The sequence below is a fragment of the Martes martes genome, assembly GCF_963455335.1.
Source record: "Martes martes genome assembly, chromosome: 9".
Classification (NCBI taxonomy): Eukaryota; Metazoa; Chordata; class Mammalia; order Carnivora; family Mustelidae; genus Martes; species Martes martes.
Genome location: NC_137896.1, coordinates 12,853,333 through 12,871,680, shown reverse-complemented (window position 1 = coordinate 12,871,680; position 18,348 = coordinate 12,853,333). Strand labels below are relative to the sequence as shown.

Here is an 18,348-nt window from a genome sequence, read left to right as displayed (position 1 = left end):
CAACATTGGCTGAGCCACAGTCCTGCTGGTGAGCAATCAGATGGATGCACACTCCCGCACTGGAGAAGGGACAGGCCCAGCACCCCGAGGCGCCAAGTCAGCTCATCTCACTCATCTACCTTGCAGACATCTGACTTAGCACCCTGGGGATAGAGCACTTGCCTATATGTACAGAGGTCGAAATTCAAAAGACAAAACCTGACCCCAGTTCTCCACTTTGCCACTCCATTAATCCCGCTGAGCCTCCGTTTCCTTGGCTGTAAATTGGGAATAACGACACATCCACAACCCAGTATTACTGCAAAAGTCCAATGAAGTGGGGCGCCTGGGTGGCTCCGTGGGTTAAGCCTCTGCCTTCAGCTCAGGTCATGATCTCAGGGTCCTGGGATCGAGCCCCACATCAGGAATCTCTGCTCAGCAGGGAGCCTGCTTCTGCCTGCCTCTCTGCCTACTTGTGATATCTCTCTGTCAAACAAATAAATAAAATCTTTGATTAAAAAAAAAATCCAATGAAGTAATAGAATAGCATAAAATACCTGGCACCCAGTAAGTACTCAGAAGACACCCGCTAGGCCAACACACCTGACATCTAGACGGTACTTCCAGTTTGTGCCTGAGCCTCTTCCGGATCACTACCCTCGGACACAAATGTCAATCTGACATCTTAAAAGCTCGAAAGCTTTGTCTCCAGAGAACTAAAAGGCTCCAGTAAATGCCCAGGCTGGGGTAATGGCAATGACTGGCTTGGGGATTACTCAAGTTAATAAATGGGTACGTGGCATGGGTGTATAAACCGAAACTTAGAGAACCCGAAGGGTCATAGGGACCAGATATGGGAATAGGATTATAGAATTGTGAGTCAGTTCTTGGAGTTTCTGCATGTCCCAAGCAGAGGACAGCTCAGGGTCCACTCTCCACCTACAAGTAGGGAATGACGGCGCCAATTCCCCAAGATGCCGGAGTGGCCACGTCACCTCCTAAAGAGCCATCTCCTCCCTGGCAGGGGCAGTTGGTGGGACCAGGTGTCCAGAGACCAGCCCTTCCCTAGCCAAAGGCCAGATGCACGAGACCAGGTGAGTGACTCTCCCAGGGGACTTTGTCCTGTTGACTGTGAGGAGGCCATACACGGGCTCCACTCCCCGGAGCAGCCCTGGACCTCCGGCCTTCCCACCAAGCCTGTGAGCCAAGGGACCACCTTCCATCCACCCTTTTCCTGCTCCCATTAACCAAAACTGGCTTCCCTGGCTCATAACCCAAGAATCCTGACTGGATGGTGTCGGGAACAGCAGGCTAGAGAAGTCAGTACAAGTTCGCTGGGTCCAGGTCGACCTACCATGGACTTAGAGATAATCAGGACTGACGACAGAGATAAGTCAGCCTTTACAACCATCCCACTTTGACGTTGCCGACCTCAGCTCTCAGCCACCTGAGCCACCCAGCATGGCTCCAGGCCTCTGTGAGTGCAATCCCCGTGCCTGACCCAAGGCTCTAGACACAAATGCACCCCCTCACCAGGCCACCCACCCCTGCAAGACAGGAGCTCAGCTGCACGAAAAGAATGCCATCCAAGGCAGTCCCTGGGGGAAGAGAAAGGTTTCCCTCAAAACCAGGGGACCTCTTCCATTCCCCCTCATGGTTTCCCCACCACAGCAAGGGCCCTGGGAAAATGTCCCAGCCAGCTGCAGACAAACTTTCTTCAAATGTCAGAGAGGCCAACAGGACAAGAAGCCTATCCGAGCCGGCCTTCTGGGAGGCCTACAACTCTTCACAATCTGGGCATGGCTCCCCTATTCTCCACGCCCCCTTCCTAGAGGTTCTAAATGGGGGAAACAGTAGAAGGTGGTAAGTAAGGCTTCCACCTGACAGGCCCAACCATACAAGCTCATCGTTCCTCCTCCTCAGATTCTAATCCCAGCTAACGCTTCTGAGCACACACTACGGCCCGGTTCTGAGCCCTCCATGTATGTGAGCCAATTCAGTCCTCACCACAACGCTCTAGTTTTTCCAAGCCCGCGGATAAAAGGAAACTGAACCGTAAAGAATAATCCAGGCAATGGGGCGCCTGGGTGGTTCAGTGGGTTAAAGCCTCTGCCTTCAGCTCGGGTCATGATCTCAGGGTCCTGGGATCGAGCCCCACGTCGGGCTCTTTGCTTCCTGCTTCCTCCTCTCTCTCTCTCTCTCTGCTGCCTCTGTGCCTACTTGTGGTCTCTATCAAATAAATAAATAAAATCTTTAAAAATAAATAAATAAAATAAAAAAAATAACCCAGACAAGGGGCAGGCCAGACAGGGAGCCCAAGGAGTCCGGCTCCAGAAAAGGTTGTTTTTCTTTTCTTTTTTTTTTTTTTTTTTAATCTCTATACTGAAACACATGGGTGGCTCAGTCCGGTTAGTGTCTGCCTTCTAGGGTCCTGGGATCGAGTCCTCCTCACCGGGCTCCTTGCTCAGCGGCACAAGTCTGCCTCTCCCTCTGCCTGCTGCTCCCCCTGCTTGTGCTCTCTCTGAGAAATAAAATAATGCAAAAAATAATAATAATAAAATAAAATCAATAAATAAACCTCTGTGCCACCCCGCTTCTCAAATGGAAGGGAGTGGTTGAACACCGCAGGCTAGAGAGGCTGGAGAGAGAGGGAGCCTACACTCCAGCAGAGGAGACTATCAATAAACAAATAGGAAGTACAAGGTCACAGAGAGGGCTATAAAGAAAATCCGGAGTGAGTTTGAGGAGCCTTCTGGCATGCCATAAATGTTCAATTCTCTCGATCTGTGGGTTGTGGTCCCACAAGTGTATACGTGTGTTTAAGTTTATCAAGCTGTATACTGATGATTAAGAGTTAAAATGTACCAGAAAGCAGTAAACACATGGCAGATGGTAAGAGGCAGCTTTCTCAGCCCAGGATTGAGAGGTTATAGACAAGGGAGAGGAGAACGGGGTAATGATCCACATGTCATGGATCAGAACTGGAGACAAGTGTACGAACTCATGTGCAGTTTAATGTAGATAGAGAAATCGTTAGAGTCATGTGTATACACACGGGTCAGTGTACACACAGACGTTTCCCTGCTCTGTTGGCCAAGAGGACCAAGAAACAGAGACATCTCCGTGGCAACAAGCACACTGAGGAACCAGAGCTTGGTTTCCAATGCTACGCTCCAGTAAAAGGAACCAGGGTGCCCAAGGGAAATTGGCTAAATCCAGGGCTGAAGCAGAAAATATACAAGATGAGCCCAGTGCATCTTTTAGTGGCTAAAAGTGAGAAAGCGTTCAATCGGTCAAGTTAGTCAACCAACCCATCAACCCCACTGATAACAAAGGAACACACACAGGAGATAATGAAAGGGCTCCTCCTGGCCTAAGCTGGACCATCTTTTCAAAGATTTTATTTTTAAATGATCTCTACACACAGCGTGGGGCTCAGACTCACAACCCTGAGATCAAGAGTCACACGTTTCACCGACTAAGCCAGCCAGGCACACCCTTAGAGCTAGAACATCTTGAGCAACAAAATAAGTAGGAAGCCGAACGGACTACAACCCAAGGTTTGAAATAACAGTGTCGTGCTGCTACAAATGACTAACAAATAACTGGGACAAATCTCTCAAAGGGAAGAATTCCAAATAATCTGGGTACAAGCTCTGGCCTAAGGAGGTAAAGTGTAACCCCCACTCAGTAGGTGTTGGTGGGTGTCGTGACCTCCTTATGAAGAATCCGGCACAGGAGGCTGGTGACCTGGCCCAGCCAGGCAGGTGGTCAAGATCGACAGCACCAGCAAGAAAGCACATCCGGTGAGTGCCTGGGTGGCTCAATGGGTTAAGCCTCTACCTTCAGCTCAGGTCATGATCTCAGGGTCCTGGGATCTCTGTCTATCAAATAAATCAGTAAAATCTTTAAAAAAAAAAAAAAAAAAGTTTAAAGAAAGCACACCCGGGAGAGGTACCATGAGGGGCGCCTGAGTAGTTGACTTGATTTCAGCTCAGGCCATGATCTCAGGGTCATGGGATCAAGTCCCATGTTGGACTCCCCACCTTCCCCTCCCTGCCCCGATGAGTGGAGAGTCTGCTTTAAGATTCTCTCTCTCCCGGGGTGCCTGGGTGGTTCAGTGGGTTAAAGCCTCTGCCTTCGGCTCAGGTCATGATCCCAGGGTCCTGGGATCAAGCCCCACATCGGGCTCTCTGCTCAGCAGGGAGCCTGCTTCCCCCCTCTCTCTCTGCCTGCCTCTCTGCCTACTTGTGATCTCTGTCTGTCAAATAAATAAATAAAATCTTTAAAAAAAAAAAAGATTCTCTCTCCTACTCTGTCCCTCCCACCCCTCTTGCTCTCTCTCTAAAAATAAATGCATAAATCCTTTTCTCTTAATGTACCCTTATCCTTGATATGATGCGATGTGATGAAAATGCTACTTTACTCTGTGCTCTTCCTCCAAAAAACCCGCAATCCCAGTCCCCCAGAGTCTGGTCGTGAGGAAGACATCAGATAAACCCCAACTGAGGGACATCCCACAGAATACCGGCGCCAGTACTCCTCCAAACTATCAAGGTCAACAGAAACAAGGGAAGTCTGAGAAACTGACAGCCTTCTCAGAGAAGACTTAGGGATCCCTAACTATATGTAAGCTGGTTTACTGGGTGGGACTTCAGAACAGAAAAGCGACCTCAGTAGAAAACCCAAGGGAATCTGAACAACGTCCAGACTGTAGTTGATAAGGACATACCAACAGAGACTCATCAACTGTGCCAGAGGCACCATGCTAGTTGCGATGTTTATAACGGGGAAAAGCTATCAGTGTGCACGGTTGTGCGGGGAGTGGGAGGGGTGACATGGGAACACACTGTACCATCTTCCCGACTTATCCAGAAACCTAAAACCGCTCTAAAATTACAAGTTACTTTTAAAAATATAACAGAAAATGATGAAATGGCTCCTCCGGACTGGGTGGCCAACAGAGGCCTCTGGGAGAGGGGGTCTTAACGATGAATCTGACAGATAAGAAAGAGGCAGCAGGGCCCAGAGTGGCACGTTCCCAGCAAAGGACACAGGACACACAGGGCCCCCGAGAGGGACCAGAGGGGAAGGAGGTTGGCAGCTGAAGCAAAGTCGGGGAGAGAACCTGGTAGACTCCCAACAGAAGGTCAGAGGGTGAATGAAGGTAAGTGGGTTGACCCAGGTCGGGAGGCCACAGTGACCTCCAACTTGAGCCGAAGGGCACTAGAAGGTCAGTGGAAGGAGTTCGCAAGATGAGCCCCATCTGATCCGTCTTCTAAGAGCACCCTGGCTGCTGTAGGGAGAGGACCAGAGTGGGACAATCAAACAAGGGCACCTAGGGGGATCGTCCCTTCAGGTGCCACAGTCACTGGGAGATACAAGCTGGTGAAGACCTAGGAGCATCCAGGGGGCTCTGAAAGATGAGAGGAGGGCTCTCCCACCCAGGATGGGGGGCTCTGAGCAAAGTGGGCCTCCCACCCTGATGGATGATCCCTGAGTCTGACCCTTTTGGAAAAGTCTCCACAGGGATGCCTGATGGCTCAGCAGGGTAAGCATCTGCCTTTGGCTCAGGTCATGACCCCAGGGTCCTGGGATTGAGTCCCACATTGGGCTCCTTGCTCAGCAGGGAATCTGCTTCTCCCTCTGGCTGCTGCTCCCTGCCCCGCCCAACCCTTGTGCGCATGTGCACACATTCTCTCTCTCTCTCCCTCCCTCCCTCCCTCCCTCCCTCCCTCTCTGGCAAATAAATAAATAAATAAATAAATAAATATAAATAAATAAATAAAATCTTTTTAAAAACAGAGAGAGAAGAAGAAGGAAAGTCTCCATATCGACCAACGGGGCATTCCAAGCACTGAGTGCCCAGGAAGGAAGCACCGCCTTGGCGGTAGCCAATCTCTCGGTTGGATCCCATCCGATATTTACCATCGGGTTGCTAGGCAGAGCCTCAGTGTCCTCACCTGCAAAGTGGGAACAACACCTCCCACCTCCTAAGGGGACTAAAATAATTCAAGAAAAGGCCCTGATACAAACACAGCCTTCGTAAATACGGTCAGTGAGCGTTACCTCTACAAGAGAGGCCCAAGGTGGAAGGATCTTAGAATCTGACCCAACACCCCATTTTAAAGATAAGAACATGAAGGGGCTGGGGCGCCTGGGTGGCTCAGTGGTTTAAGCCTCTGCCTTCGGCTCAGGTCATGATCCCAGCGTCCTGGGATCAAGCCCCGCATCGGGCTCTCTGCTCAGCAGGGAGCCTGCTTCACCCACTCTCTCTCTGCCTGCCTCTGCCTACCTGTGGTCTCTGTCTGTCAAATAAATAAATAAAACCTTTAAAAAAAAAAAAAAAAGAACATGAAGGGGCAGAGACAGAAAACGTGCAAGTGAGGAGCCCAGGAAGGACAAAGATCTCCATGTCCCACTCTCTGGTCTCGCTGTCCCAAATTCCATTCTGACCACAAGGGGAATGGGACATGCTCGATCATCAGAAACCGTCTCAAGACCCTTCTTCGGGAAGGTTCTTTACTTGCTCAAAACTTCCCCATAGCTCTCCTGATCATTACAGGTGCTGCTGGCCTCGCAGGGGTGGGGGGAGGAGCTGCGATGAAGAGGCAGCAGCTCTCTGACGAGGCCCACCAGCCACAACGCTTCAGTCTGCTTCTCCATTGCTCAGGCACAGACCACCCACCCCGGCAGCTTGACCTTCTCACCTAGGGCACCCCCACACACCCCGCCAAACCATGCCGCCCCCCCATCTGAGGCCAGGCCCCAACAACAGCCAGCCTCCACTTCACAGTCCTCATTATCTGACCCTCATCTTTGTGCCAAATGAAAGGGCTATCTTATAAAAAGCCTCAAAAAGCTTTGTTGTTTTAGATACCTCTAGGGAGCCACTTCTTATAATGCTCTCTGGCTGGATTCTAGAAAGATCTAGAATCTTTCTGGCAGAGTCTAATAGCCCTCCCCCCAGCCCTCCCTACCTCCCCTGTATCCCTCAGCTCAGAGCAGACACTCAGAGACTTGTCGAAGGAATATCCTCACCTTAGTACAACCATGAAGCTTGGAAATGAGCATTTTCATCAACCAAAGATGTGGAAAATGCTCCAGTAGCTCATTCCTAAAAACACCCTGAAGACAAAAACTGAGTAACTACTTCCTTCTGGGAAGCCTCCTACAATCTCACACAGACCAGATGAAAAGTACAATTAGAAGTACAATTAAGAGTACAATGAGAAGATTTTGAGGAGGGGCGCCTGGGTGGCTCTGTGGGTTAAAGCCTCTGCCTTCGGCTCAGGTCATGATCTCAAGGTCCTGGGATCGAGCCTCACATTGGGCTCTCTGCTCAGCAGGGAGCCTGCTTCCTCCTCTCTCTACCTGCCTCTTTGCCTACTTGTGATCTCTGCTGTCAAATACACAAAAATCTTAAGAAAAAAAAAGATGATGATGATGATCCTTTTGAGGAGTCTAGATTCCGAATTAAAACAAACATCCGTGTTTGCTCTAATTTGCTAACTTTTGCCCTAAATGCAAACACTGGCCCCAGCATTCCAGAAAGTCCTACATTTCCTCTTTATCTCTAACCAAGACCACCATTTTCCAAGGAAGTGAGCCAACTTTGTTTCACTTCCGTGATTCCAAAGAGGCCTGTTTAAAATCAGAAACCCAGCAGCAACTGGACACTCTGGTTGCTTCTAGAACATTCTCTATTTAAATGGTGAATTCCTGAAAGTCACCCTGCAGAGAGGCAGCGAGCCACCCTCCCCCTCGGTCATGATACACTCATAAAATTTACTGAGGGGACAATCCCCATGCCCACCCCCAACAGGCAGAGACCTACACAGACACCCAGGGAAAGAAAATCAAAAGGAGAGGATTTCTCCACAAATTAGGCCCATCCATCAAATGTTCCTCTCAAAACCGGAGGAGTGTTACAGCCACGGAGCTGAAGCCACACTTCACTGCACGACGACAACCAGAAAAAGAAATTCCAATTTCCTCCTCTGCTCAGGAATAGATAATACAAGATTTTTACTCACCTTTGGAGCGAGTAGAGATATCCATGCCCTCTACCACCTCCTGTTCAGTTTTTATTTCCTCTTCGGCCAAGCTGAAACAGAGCAAATTATGTTCACGTTTAGGTAGACTGAGAACTTGCCCCATGGGGGCCGCTATAAACTCTAACAAACCCACATTGAAGACAATCCCCCATCCTTATGCAGGGCTGGCGGGGGGGGGAACCCCCACACTGGATTTTCAACAATGTGCTAAGACTCCTAAAGGAGTTCTTCAAACCACTAGATTGTTCTTTTTTTAAGTCAAATTACTATTCCAGTTGTCATGCTGTTGGGGGATGCAAAAAAAAAAAAAGCACATTTTTAGACACACAATTACAATCTGCCCCCGTGGGCCAATGAGAACCCAGCCAGCAAGTAAACAAGTTACCCCTTGTTAACACCAGGTTCAGGTTGGAGGTGGTTCGCAGGGTACCCTGAGTTCTGATCTCTGAATTCTGCAAGGCAGAGAGCACTTCCCGGACCTCCCGGCTAATACTTACAATCTCCCAATGAGGCCGAACAGGAAAAACATATATATATAGGTTAACCTGCAAAGTGGGAGAATATGCCCAGGTAAAAGCAAAAGGCCTGGTCTCAGAACATTCAAACCACTTATCCCAGGAATTAGGCTTGGGGTATCCATACCCCCATCCCCTGGATGTTTCCTCTCTGTTGCACGCATGGCTTAGAGAAAGCATTCAGCACTCTTGAGCTGTGACTAATTATCCCCCACCACAAAAGTGGAATGAGGAAGGATTATTTAAAAGACAGGCTGAGAGATGGGGGTTGAGGGGGGATGGGTAGCAGGAAGCAGGCCCCTTGGCTGGGAAGGTCCACCAGAATCTTCTCTCACTCTCTCAGCTGGAACTCCCCTTGAATAGAATACAGACCACTTCATATGTCTCCCCCCACCCCCACCCCCTACACACACCTTCCAGGCAAGCCAGTAGAGTTCTGCTTATTTACAGGTGCAAAATGTTTGAGGTGCTGGAACCTTCCAAGCCTTCGGGCTGACAATGAAGTGATAAGAATATGAGCAAAGTACTCTTAGCGGCAACTCCATCAGCCTGTGATTCACCATGAAGAAAATGGGTGCATCACCAATTGATACGGCCGGAATTTTCCATTTGGAAGACTCAAAGCCAGGACTGGAGGGAGGGCTGAGCAAGAGAGGAAGGATGAGAATGTCCCTTCTGTGTTCCGTGGTCTGAGACTGTGACAAGACAAAAGATGAGTCCGAAAAGGCCTGGAACCTCAGAGTTCGATGGGGATGGCTTTAGGAGAGAGCCATGTAGGACAGGGCAAGAGGACTCGTGATGGGAACCAGACAGAAAGGAAGAAATGACAGCTCAGAATAAAATTAGAAGAACTTCCACACCTCAAACGTAACTAGTCCCAGCAGAGAGAAGAAAGGTAGTTTGAAACTGGAATATTAGCACATTAACCGCTCTGATACGGAACCCTATGAACAATTTCATTTACACTGTGTCCGTGGAGAAAGCTGTGACACCAATCGCCAAAGAAACAACTGGCATTTTGTCACAAATGGTTTCCATCAGAAGCAGACTCTTAAATTTAAACACTTCGCTAACATGCAATATTACGAGGTGATTTGTGGAAGGTGATCTTAGCACGAATACTTTTACTCCAACTTCAGAGACATTCTCAACTCAGAAACACACTCTGCCAGCAACACACACACAGCCCAGATGAGTACTTGCTGATGGTTTCTTGCCTGGGGTGACTGGAAATACATTTTCATAAAAAAATGTACACATCTATCAAGCAGCCCTCAGCGACGGGGAGATGGTCAACTTGAAAAGAACAAATAGCAACCTTGATCTTTCTAGCCACTAGAATTCTGCTTCCCTCTCTGAAATGAAATCTGTGAAATCCTAAAGTTCCTGCAACCGATCCCTTATTCTGAGGGACAGAGAAAAATGCTCATCTGGGATCCCACCCAAAGGTACAGTGATAAAGCAGTTACGCAGAACAGAGCCCTTAAAACCCAACTGAAGGATTTCTGCAGTGATGAAAACATTCGAAGGTGTATTGATCATGGAGGACTGCATTCCCGAGAACAATTATTTGGCTTGTGGGAGCCCAGGAGGAGAGGGAGTCCTTCACGCAGGGATGCTGCTGAGAAGCCGGACAAATGCAAACTAGTTAGGTGGTGGCTATTTGCTGCTGCAGAAAAGAGGGGAAAAAAGTGAAGCGGTTTTATCTTTCCAAGTAGTACAAGTGGGCCCCATAATCACCTAACTTTAGCAACAGCACCACCAGCTTCAGCCAAGGATTTCGAGCACAATTTCAGAAAACCATCTTTTTTTGCAAATCAGCAAGCCATCCTTTCAAAGGGAACCCATGCACGCACATGCACGCGCGCACACACACACAATAACTTGCATTTGACTAAAGGAAATTGCAGTGTCTCTGCGTTAAAAGGGAAAAAAACTTCACTTACAAGAGCAAAGACCAGAATGCAAAATGAGTCATACTGAACAGCCACATCTAAAGGGACTTCCTTTTTTCTACACCGCTGATCTCAGTTTTTTTTGGTGGTTGTTGTTTTTTTTTTTTTTTTTTTTTTTTTTGGTTCAGTGTTAAGGACTGGTATGTTATTAGGAAAAAAAAAATTATGACTATTACATCAAAAGTGGTAGTGAGAAAAGATCTGTACCTGTCTGAATGATCCACAGATCATGGTCAATTTAGGTTAAAAACTGTTCAGTCGTTTGGAGGGAAGAAAAAAAAGTCAAATAACAATAATTGTTAAAAAGGAAAGGCAGCTGCACCTGGAGAAAAGACTTTGAACTCTTGTCATTAACACATTAAAGTCTTAGAAAATACACAGCATCTTTCCTATCTGCTAGCTTCCAGCAACCCCAATTATTTAAATCAAAAACAATGGAACAACAAGCCCTTGTTTCAAACTGACGTTACTTTTTTTTTTTTAAGGTCCACTGGGGAGGCTGGGGGCCCACTAAAGAAAAGGGTAGAATTAGCTGAAAACCGAACAACAGCCTTTCACCCCAATAGGAAAATACACCATCAACTAGTTGTATACATTGTCTGTTCCCACTGCCACCCCTCTCACACTCACATTTACCCTAAGTCACTTGCCTCTGGATTTCACAAACTGATACGTTTCAGGCAATTAAAGAAGAAATAACAGCGTCTGCAAATACGACCAAGACTTGCCCATCCGGTCCCAGAAAGAATAAAAGATGTGTCCCCCAGTGCCTGAGCAAGAAAACCCAGGCTTGCTTCTTAACCTGCACGCATTGAAAAAGAGCAATTAAAAGTTGCAGAAGAAGTGCATCACCTCCAAGATGTTTTAAGCCCTCTGACTATTAATTCTGAGGACTCAGGGCTGGTCCGTAAGTCCCAGGAATGCCATCCCCTCAACACTTTCCAAAAGAGAGAGAGAAAGAAAGAAAAAACCATCTAGTTTTGACAGGAGAGAAAAAAGAAAAAAAAAAAAAAAAAAGCCTGGATACACAATGCCCAGACATTTCCTTTCCCCAAGTGCCCCTACTATTTGACTTTTAACCAAGAATATCTAACCCAGCTAGAATATATAACCAGCATGCACAAGACTCTAGTTCTACAGAGGAAGCTCTCATCGCACGGCAATTCCAAGAATCATGCATCATTCGCAAGGACTTTTCCTGTAGCTTTTTACTTTCATTCAAAATACCAAACTGGTCCAGGCTGTAAGAAATATTTAATCCCCAAGACACAACATCTTCCTCTGCTAGATCACAAAAGAGTGAACGTCAAAATAAGAAAACCATGCTTCCCTAAATCTGCAATTAATTTTTTTTTTTTTAAATTGGGGGTGGGGGGGAGGGAATGGTTAGCAGAGCAGCTTTATGTAACACTCACCTAAAACAGGCAGAGTCATCGGGAGCTAAGCTATTTATGCAGGATTCTTAAAATGGCGTCTGGCAACACTGCCTCATTCCTGTATTGAAGCTAAAATGGTAGCAGGTTGTTCAATAGCTGCGGCTCTCTTGTGGAAGCAGCCCTGCCAGCTTCAAAGCCACCTTCCTAAATATCAGAACTAGGAAAAGCTCAACCAAAGGACACCAACAACCCAACGTTTAGAAGCTTAAAAAAAAAAAAAGAAAAAAAAAAATCTGCAATGACAGGGGGAGTTTGTGAAGTCACAGGTTCCTGAGGAAAACCCTTTCCTTTGAGATCCTGAGCCTTCCACACGAGGCTCTGAAGATGGGGGCCCCCTTGCCCTCAAATTAGGTGGGTGGGAGGTGAGGAATTCTGCAGCCCTGTGGCTCAAAGGGCAGGCAGACAGGTGTCTCCACGAATGCAAAAATGTTAAAGGGAGCACGCTGGGGAGGGGGAGGCAAGTCCAGTCCCCCTTCTTGATACATTAGAAACCAGCTCTGCATCCCTACCAACAAGGAGCTAGGTGAAAGCAAAGTGTGGCAAGGACAGCAGCCATCTGGAAAGCCAAGCTAGAGGGCTGCACGCACCCCTGTTCGGAGGCCAAGGTAAAAGAAAAAGGCTGTTTATAAGCCTGAAAACGGCCACCAAACACCCAGCCAGTCCTAAGACAGTGAACCTCAAGGAAAGACAATCTGCGTCTGCACAGGAGAAAAAAAACCGTCAAACACTCGCTTAGCCAATGCACGGGATACTCACAAATCAGATTTTTGTCCACCCCCAACAGAGCCCTGAAAATTAACAATGGGTTTTGCAAAACCCGCTTTCAGAGGCCGAACCAGCAGCCTCGCAGTGGATAATGTAATTTACTGGTACAGGTCTGAGAATTGGCCTCACCACTCTGGCGCTGAGTGGGGAGTTTCAAGGTGACTGCTTTTTAGCTCCAGGGGAGAAAGGAGGGCATGGTGCCCAAGGCTGTGCCGGGGCAAGGACGGGAGGTTGGCTCCTCGCCGGCCGGTAGGTAGGTAATCTTGATGAGGAGGGACAGGCTGACAGCAAAGCCAGCCGCACTGCTGACATGGCTCCCGCCTGCTTGTTTATCTGTAAGGAGAGTGGGGAGTGGGGGGAAGGGCAGCAGAGCCTTAGCAACCTGGAGCCAAGGGTGAATCCTCACTTGTTTTGCATTTAAGATCAAGGAGAAAGGACTTCTAAACGGCCTCCCTTCCTAAGTCTCTGCTGTGGGGTGGCCAGGCGCCTTCTGCATTACCTTTCTTTCCAGGGTCAACCAGAGGCAAAGCCAGATCTGGGGCCTCTCGGCTGACAAATGTTTGTTGCCTCTGCCACAGGACAGAGGAGGGAGAAAGGAGGCAAAAGAAACAAAGAGATCACACATTGGAAGTGGTTGGACTTTTTATAAAAAAAACCTACCTTTGCCTCCAGGGTGTTCTGGGTTACTGTCATCCCGGCTTTTTAAAACGTGACTCATTTCCCCCCCCCCTTCTCCTATTTAAGACCTGAAGAAGTTTTTCCCCCACGGTTCTCCCAGGGAAAGAAAAGGGGGGATGTTTTGTTTAAGAGAAAAGGGGTTACAGGACAGAAAAAAAGAAAAGAAAAGAAAAGAAAGAGAAAAAGCCATTGTTTTCATCCCTAATTTATAATCCAAGAGGCCCCATTGTTTCTTTCTTTCTGACTCAAATCTTTGAGCTGTTAATTATAAAAGTAACTGGACGCAGCTCCAACAGGCGAACTATGTTCATGCGCAGCAATTAGAAAAACTCTGTAGAAAGTTTACTGAGTGATTATATATAATTAATTCCTAGTTACAGACAGAACACTGACCATTTTCTGGAGCTAATAAAAGCAGTTACTCCCCCTCCCCCACGTGAATGCCACTTAATTTCCCAAAGCAGAAAAGTGAATCCATCCTGGAGGGTCTTGAAGGAAAAAAAAGAGAGAGAAGAATCAAAAGCTCCAGTGTTGTCTGTCTGTTCCTTGCAGCTGTGATGCATCCTCTTTAGGGACTAAGGAGGCAGAAGGAAAACGGGAAACAGCCCAAGTTCCGTGTCTCCTTCTGAAATTTGTAACTGGGGCAGAAGATCACTCTACCTTGACGTAAAGAAGAAAAAGGAGGTGGTGGGGGGTGGGCGGTGGGGAGGGAATGCCCCAGGACTGGAATGTAGGAAACTCTTCAGCTTGGCAGTGAGGCTTCTCCTAAAAGGAATAAAGATGGTGGAAACTTCCAGAAGGCCCTTTCTCAGTCTGGCCACTCCAACTGTCAATCTGTAACCTTTCCTCCAAGTCTATTGGTTCAAAGGCTGGAGAGAGGAGCCCCATTGGGCTGCTCTGTAAGCCAGCACTGCTGTCCCTACCTAGTCCTGCTGCAATGCAAACATTCCCCCCCCCCCCCAGTGAAACTGGGAAATAAGCTACTTTGGAAGCAATTAACTTTTTACAGACTCATGCTTGGTGGTGGCCACAGTACCAGAGGAAAGCGGCCAGCTTGGTCCAGGGCTGGGAACTTGCTGGGACTGCACATAGGAAAACAGACCTTGGCTTTGCAAACCTGTGGGAGCCATTTTAATGCAAGCTTTTAAAGGACAAATGCCTTGCCCTTAGGTTTCCTTCCAGCCCAACAAACACACCATTATGCAAACGTTGAAGGCACCAAACCAGGAGTCTTGTGATTAGATACTGCTTCTAGGGAGGCCACAAGAACCTCAATATATAATTTCCATTATATAAGGAGATAAGAACAAAGAAAATAGCTAAGTGTCTGGACTGACTTGTGTGGGGTAGTAGTACTGTTCAGTTTTAAGTACACAACATCATTAACTGCCTGCACTTCTTAACTCGAAAAGCTGGCCTCGCCACTGACTTTTCTTAACTCAGAACTGGTACATTTCTCGTTATTAAATGAGCCTTTTTCCTACTGATGCTACAAGGTGGGTGCCTGGACACTAACTTAAAGGAAAACAGATTACTGACTCCATAAAGTTGGCATAACACAACAATTGAATATATTTCCAGCATTTACAGTCATGCTAGATTGGTCTCCAGGCTGGAAATTTATGTAGTGAACTTCTGGGCAAATTCCGAAGCTGACGCTAAACAAGCGTCTACTTTTTTTTCCCACTCGTAAGTTCTAGCTACAGCATTAAGAGATCAGGGCAAGTGTAAAAAGTGAGAAATAAATCATAAGTAAAGGCAAGCGTGCATACAGATGTGTGGGTCAGGCTTGGGAAAAGGCCAAATCTGTTGTGCAAGGAGTCCCAAGGCAAACCAAGTTTGGTGGTGGGTGGGATTTTACGCTACAAGTACCCTAAAAGGGAGTGCTGACATCCCTGCCCCCACACACCACCACCACTACCAGGTCCTACCCTCACCCATGTTTCAGGCTCTGTGACACTAAGAACAAGCACTGTCGTTACATTTCACAAGCAGATCACCTACCCAGAGTTCTAGCTAACATCCACACAATCCCAATTAAAGGTCTCCAGTCAAGTCACAATGAACTGAACATTTCTCCCCTGTCTGAGGGTAAACAGGAAGTGTGATCTTCAATCCTAGCAGCAGGTTATCAGGAAAAACAGTGGATTCAAACAGTCACCTAAAATCAAGACACTATTAAAAAGCCCTAATTTGGTTCCTGCTAATGAAAGCCCCCACCACCACCACCACCACCAACTGCTGTAGCCAAGACCCTCTGTTACAAACAGACCCCAAATGTCCGCCAAACTCTTTATACATGGTCACAGAGGAAATGGATTGCTTTACTTACCCAACAAATGTTCAAGCAACCGTCTCATTTTTCCACAGTTAAGAAGAGAGAACAGGCTGGCAGATTTGGGACTTGATCAAAAAGGAAATTTTTTTTAAACAGTTACATGGGATTATTAAACACACACACACACAACAACACAACCCAACAACTGAATATGGAATGCTGTCATGAGCCACAGATAGGATTTTATTTCCTCTGCGCTCCATCACCCAGAAGGACAGAGGATGATACAATGTAAAAGAGGGAAAAGAAAATGAAAACAAGGAGAAAAGAGGCATTAGTTCATTGAAAATCATGCAAGAGTAGAAAGCTGAGGGATTCAAAAAGAGTCCTCACAGATCTGTTGCAGGATGTTGTCCAACCTCCCTCCCCCTCTACACACAGCCCCCCCCCCATCCCCATCCCTACTCCAAAAACTTCCTCCAAAGCCTAGAAAACACTTTCAGAAACATTTGCTGGCTGTAGGCTGGCTTGCAGAAGAACACTCTGTATCAACAGAAGTCAGGAAAAAAGGCTGAACAATGTAGTTTCAAGTGCAGCAGCCCTACAGGGAGAGAACAGACCATGAAGACACACCATCACCCACCTAGGCCCCAGGAGCCAGGATCTCTCCTTAGCACTGCTCTGCTGAGGGCTTGGTTCTTTTTAAAACACACGTCCTCTCTTGTCAGAACTTACTCCAGCCTTCCCAGAACCTCTTTGGAGAGGTAAACTTGCCTGCTTTGCTGTCTGCCATGAGCTCTCCTTGGAGAGGAGCCTGCTTGCTTACCTTCCATTTTCTTCCCCCAGCAGGCATGTGACACAGGAGAAGACAATAGTGCAGGGGGGGGGTGGGGGAGAACTGCTGAGAGAGACAGAGAGAGAGACAGAGAAAGAAAGAGAGAAAGAGAGAGAAGAGGAAGGAAGGAAAAAAAAAAAAAAAAAAGCTTCTTTTTTGGCATTCCAGGATCTAGCTTCAAACTATTCCAGAAACACCATGTCCTGGTGAAGAAAAGGTGTGCCAGGCCTTTGCTAGTTTGCAAAATCAAGCTATGGCTAATGGCTACTTAGCCATGTGACCCAAGAAAGCAAAAAAATTCTCTCTAAACAGTTCCAAGTTAACCTAAGTGCTGTGGGGGTGAGTGTGGCACGGCCAGCCACAGAGAAATCACACTGCTCGCCCACAATTCGGATGTCTCAGAGGGAGGGGGAGAAAAGATGGTTAAAAAGTCGAGCTTACCTCTGTGGATGCATTGTTAACACTGTGTAATGTCAATACTTATAAAACATGGAGGACAGGCTCCTAGTTCTCACAGAAAAAGGGTTTGGCACTTCGGCTTGATGATCTGGCCGCCTAATAAAAGCTCATCCCCGATTGGCTGCCCCGGCAAATCGGAGTGTAAGGCCGCCCGGGATTGGCTGAAACACTTCCTGAGCGATTATCTTTGTGAGGCTCTGGTGAGCAAGAGCCATCCTGTGCATAGAAAAAGACAGGCTAAGCTAGGCCTTTTGCTGCAAGAAAAACTTGGGAAAGGGGCCCCCAGACGCACTTCTCCCACACCCTGGCTCGATTTCCCGGCACGGGCAAACCAGTGCAGCCAGCCTGACCTGCTCCAGCAAAGCCTGAGGCCCGGATGCCACTGGGAAGGGAGTTTTTGGGGTGAGCTGAAAGGGCTCACCCTCACCTGCCCCCACAGAAGCGGCTCTCGGCTGGGAGGAAGCCTGGCCCTTTTCTAGAACAATCCAGCAGAGTGGTTCTCCCCCGGAAGGGGGGGAGGGGCGGGGGGGCGGAGGGAAGCGGAGGAGTGGGGAGCCCCAGGGAAACAGCCAGCGGGGGTTAAGAAAAAGGGGTTTGAGGAAGGCCTCTGAGGAGCTGAGGGAACACAGACGGGACAGCGAGCCCCGGAAATCGCTGCAGGGCAGCCCTGGCTTCTCAGAGGAGAGGACTCGGGCTGCTGGGAAGAAAGGGGGGGAGCAGAGTGGTCAAGTTTGCATAGTCATTGTCAGAACGCCTCCTGGAAAAGCAGGCCAGAGAGCCATTTGCCCGCGGAGAATCTAACTTCTCACCCCCCCTCACCCAGGACTCAAAGGAAAACCAAAATGGGTTCCTGCCTCCCTGCCAGGATGCCCATGGGGGCCCCCCTCTCCGTCCTTACCCTAAGAAAAGCCAAATGCGCTCCTAGCAGGCCACATGCCTAGATCTACAAACTTCCCTTCCCCTCCCGGCCCCCTCCCCCACCACTGAGGCCTGCTAAACCTGTCAGTTAAACAAAAATCTGACTTCCGTATTAGTCTGCAATGCCTTCAGCTTCCTGCCTATTAACCCTCTCTCGGACTCTGGGCCTGGCTGGGAAAAACTAGGCCCTGAGAGCGCAAAAAAGGCCTGTGGAAAAATACCAGCTGCAGCTCTCCCGGCAGATGCAGAAAGAGAGAGAGAGAGAGTGAGCCGCTGTCTCTCGCCTTTGCTTCCCAAGGAGGCGTGTACCTTCTGAATCCAGGGCACAGGCAGTGCCTCTCGGTCTGAGAAGCCATTTAAATCCAGAGGGAGAAAGAAAGATGTCAAGCCCAGCGAGGGAACAAGAACCCCCATTATTAGCCAGGCCTACACCCACAGCTTAGCCCTTCCTGCCACAATCATCCCTGTATGTA

General features: G+C 48.1%; 1 protein-coding gene across 1 annotated transcript in view; it reads right to left on the bottom strand.

Annotated features, from left to right (window-relative positions):
• Window positions 1-17,930, bottom strand: part of ZMYND8 (zinc finger MYND-type containing 8) — a 125,100-nt gene extending 107,170 nt beyond the window's left edge. The window contains exons 1-3 of the mRNA XM_080813054.1: window positions 17,856-17,930; window positions 16,940-17,173; window positions 8,016-8,086 (exon numbers count right to left, since the gene is read on the bottom strand). Of these exons, the coding sequence (XP_080669180.1) occupies window positions 8,016-8,086; window positions 16,940-16,953 (85 nt within the window). The 5' untranslated portion in view covers window positions 16,954-17,173; window positions 17,856-17,930. The remainder of the gene's footprint in view (window positions 1-8,015; window positions 8,087-16,939; window positions 17,174-17,855) is intronic.
• Window positions 17,931-18,348: the final 418 nt, after the last annotated feature.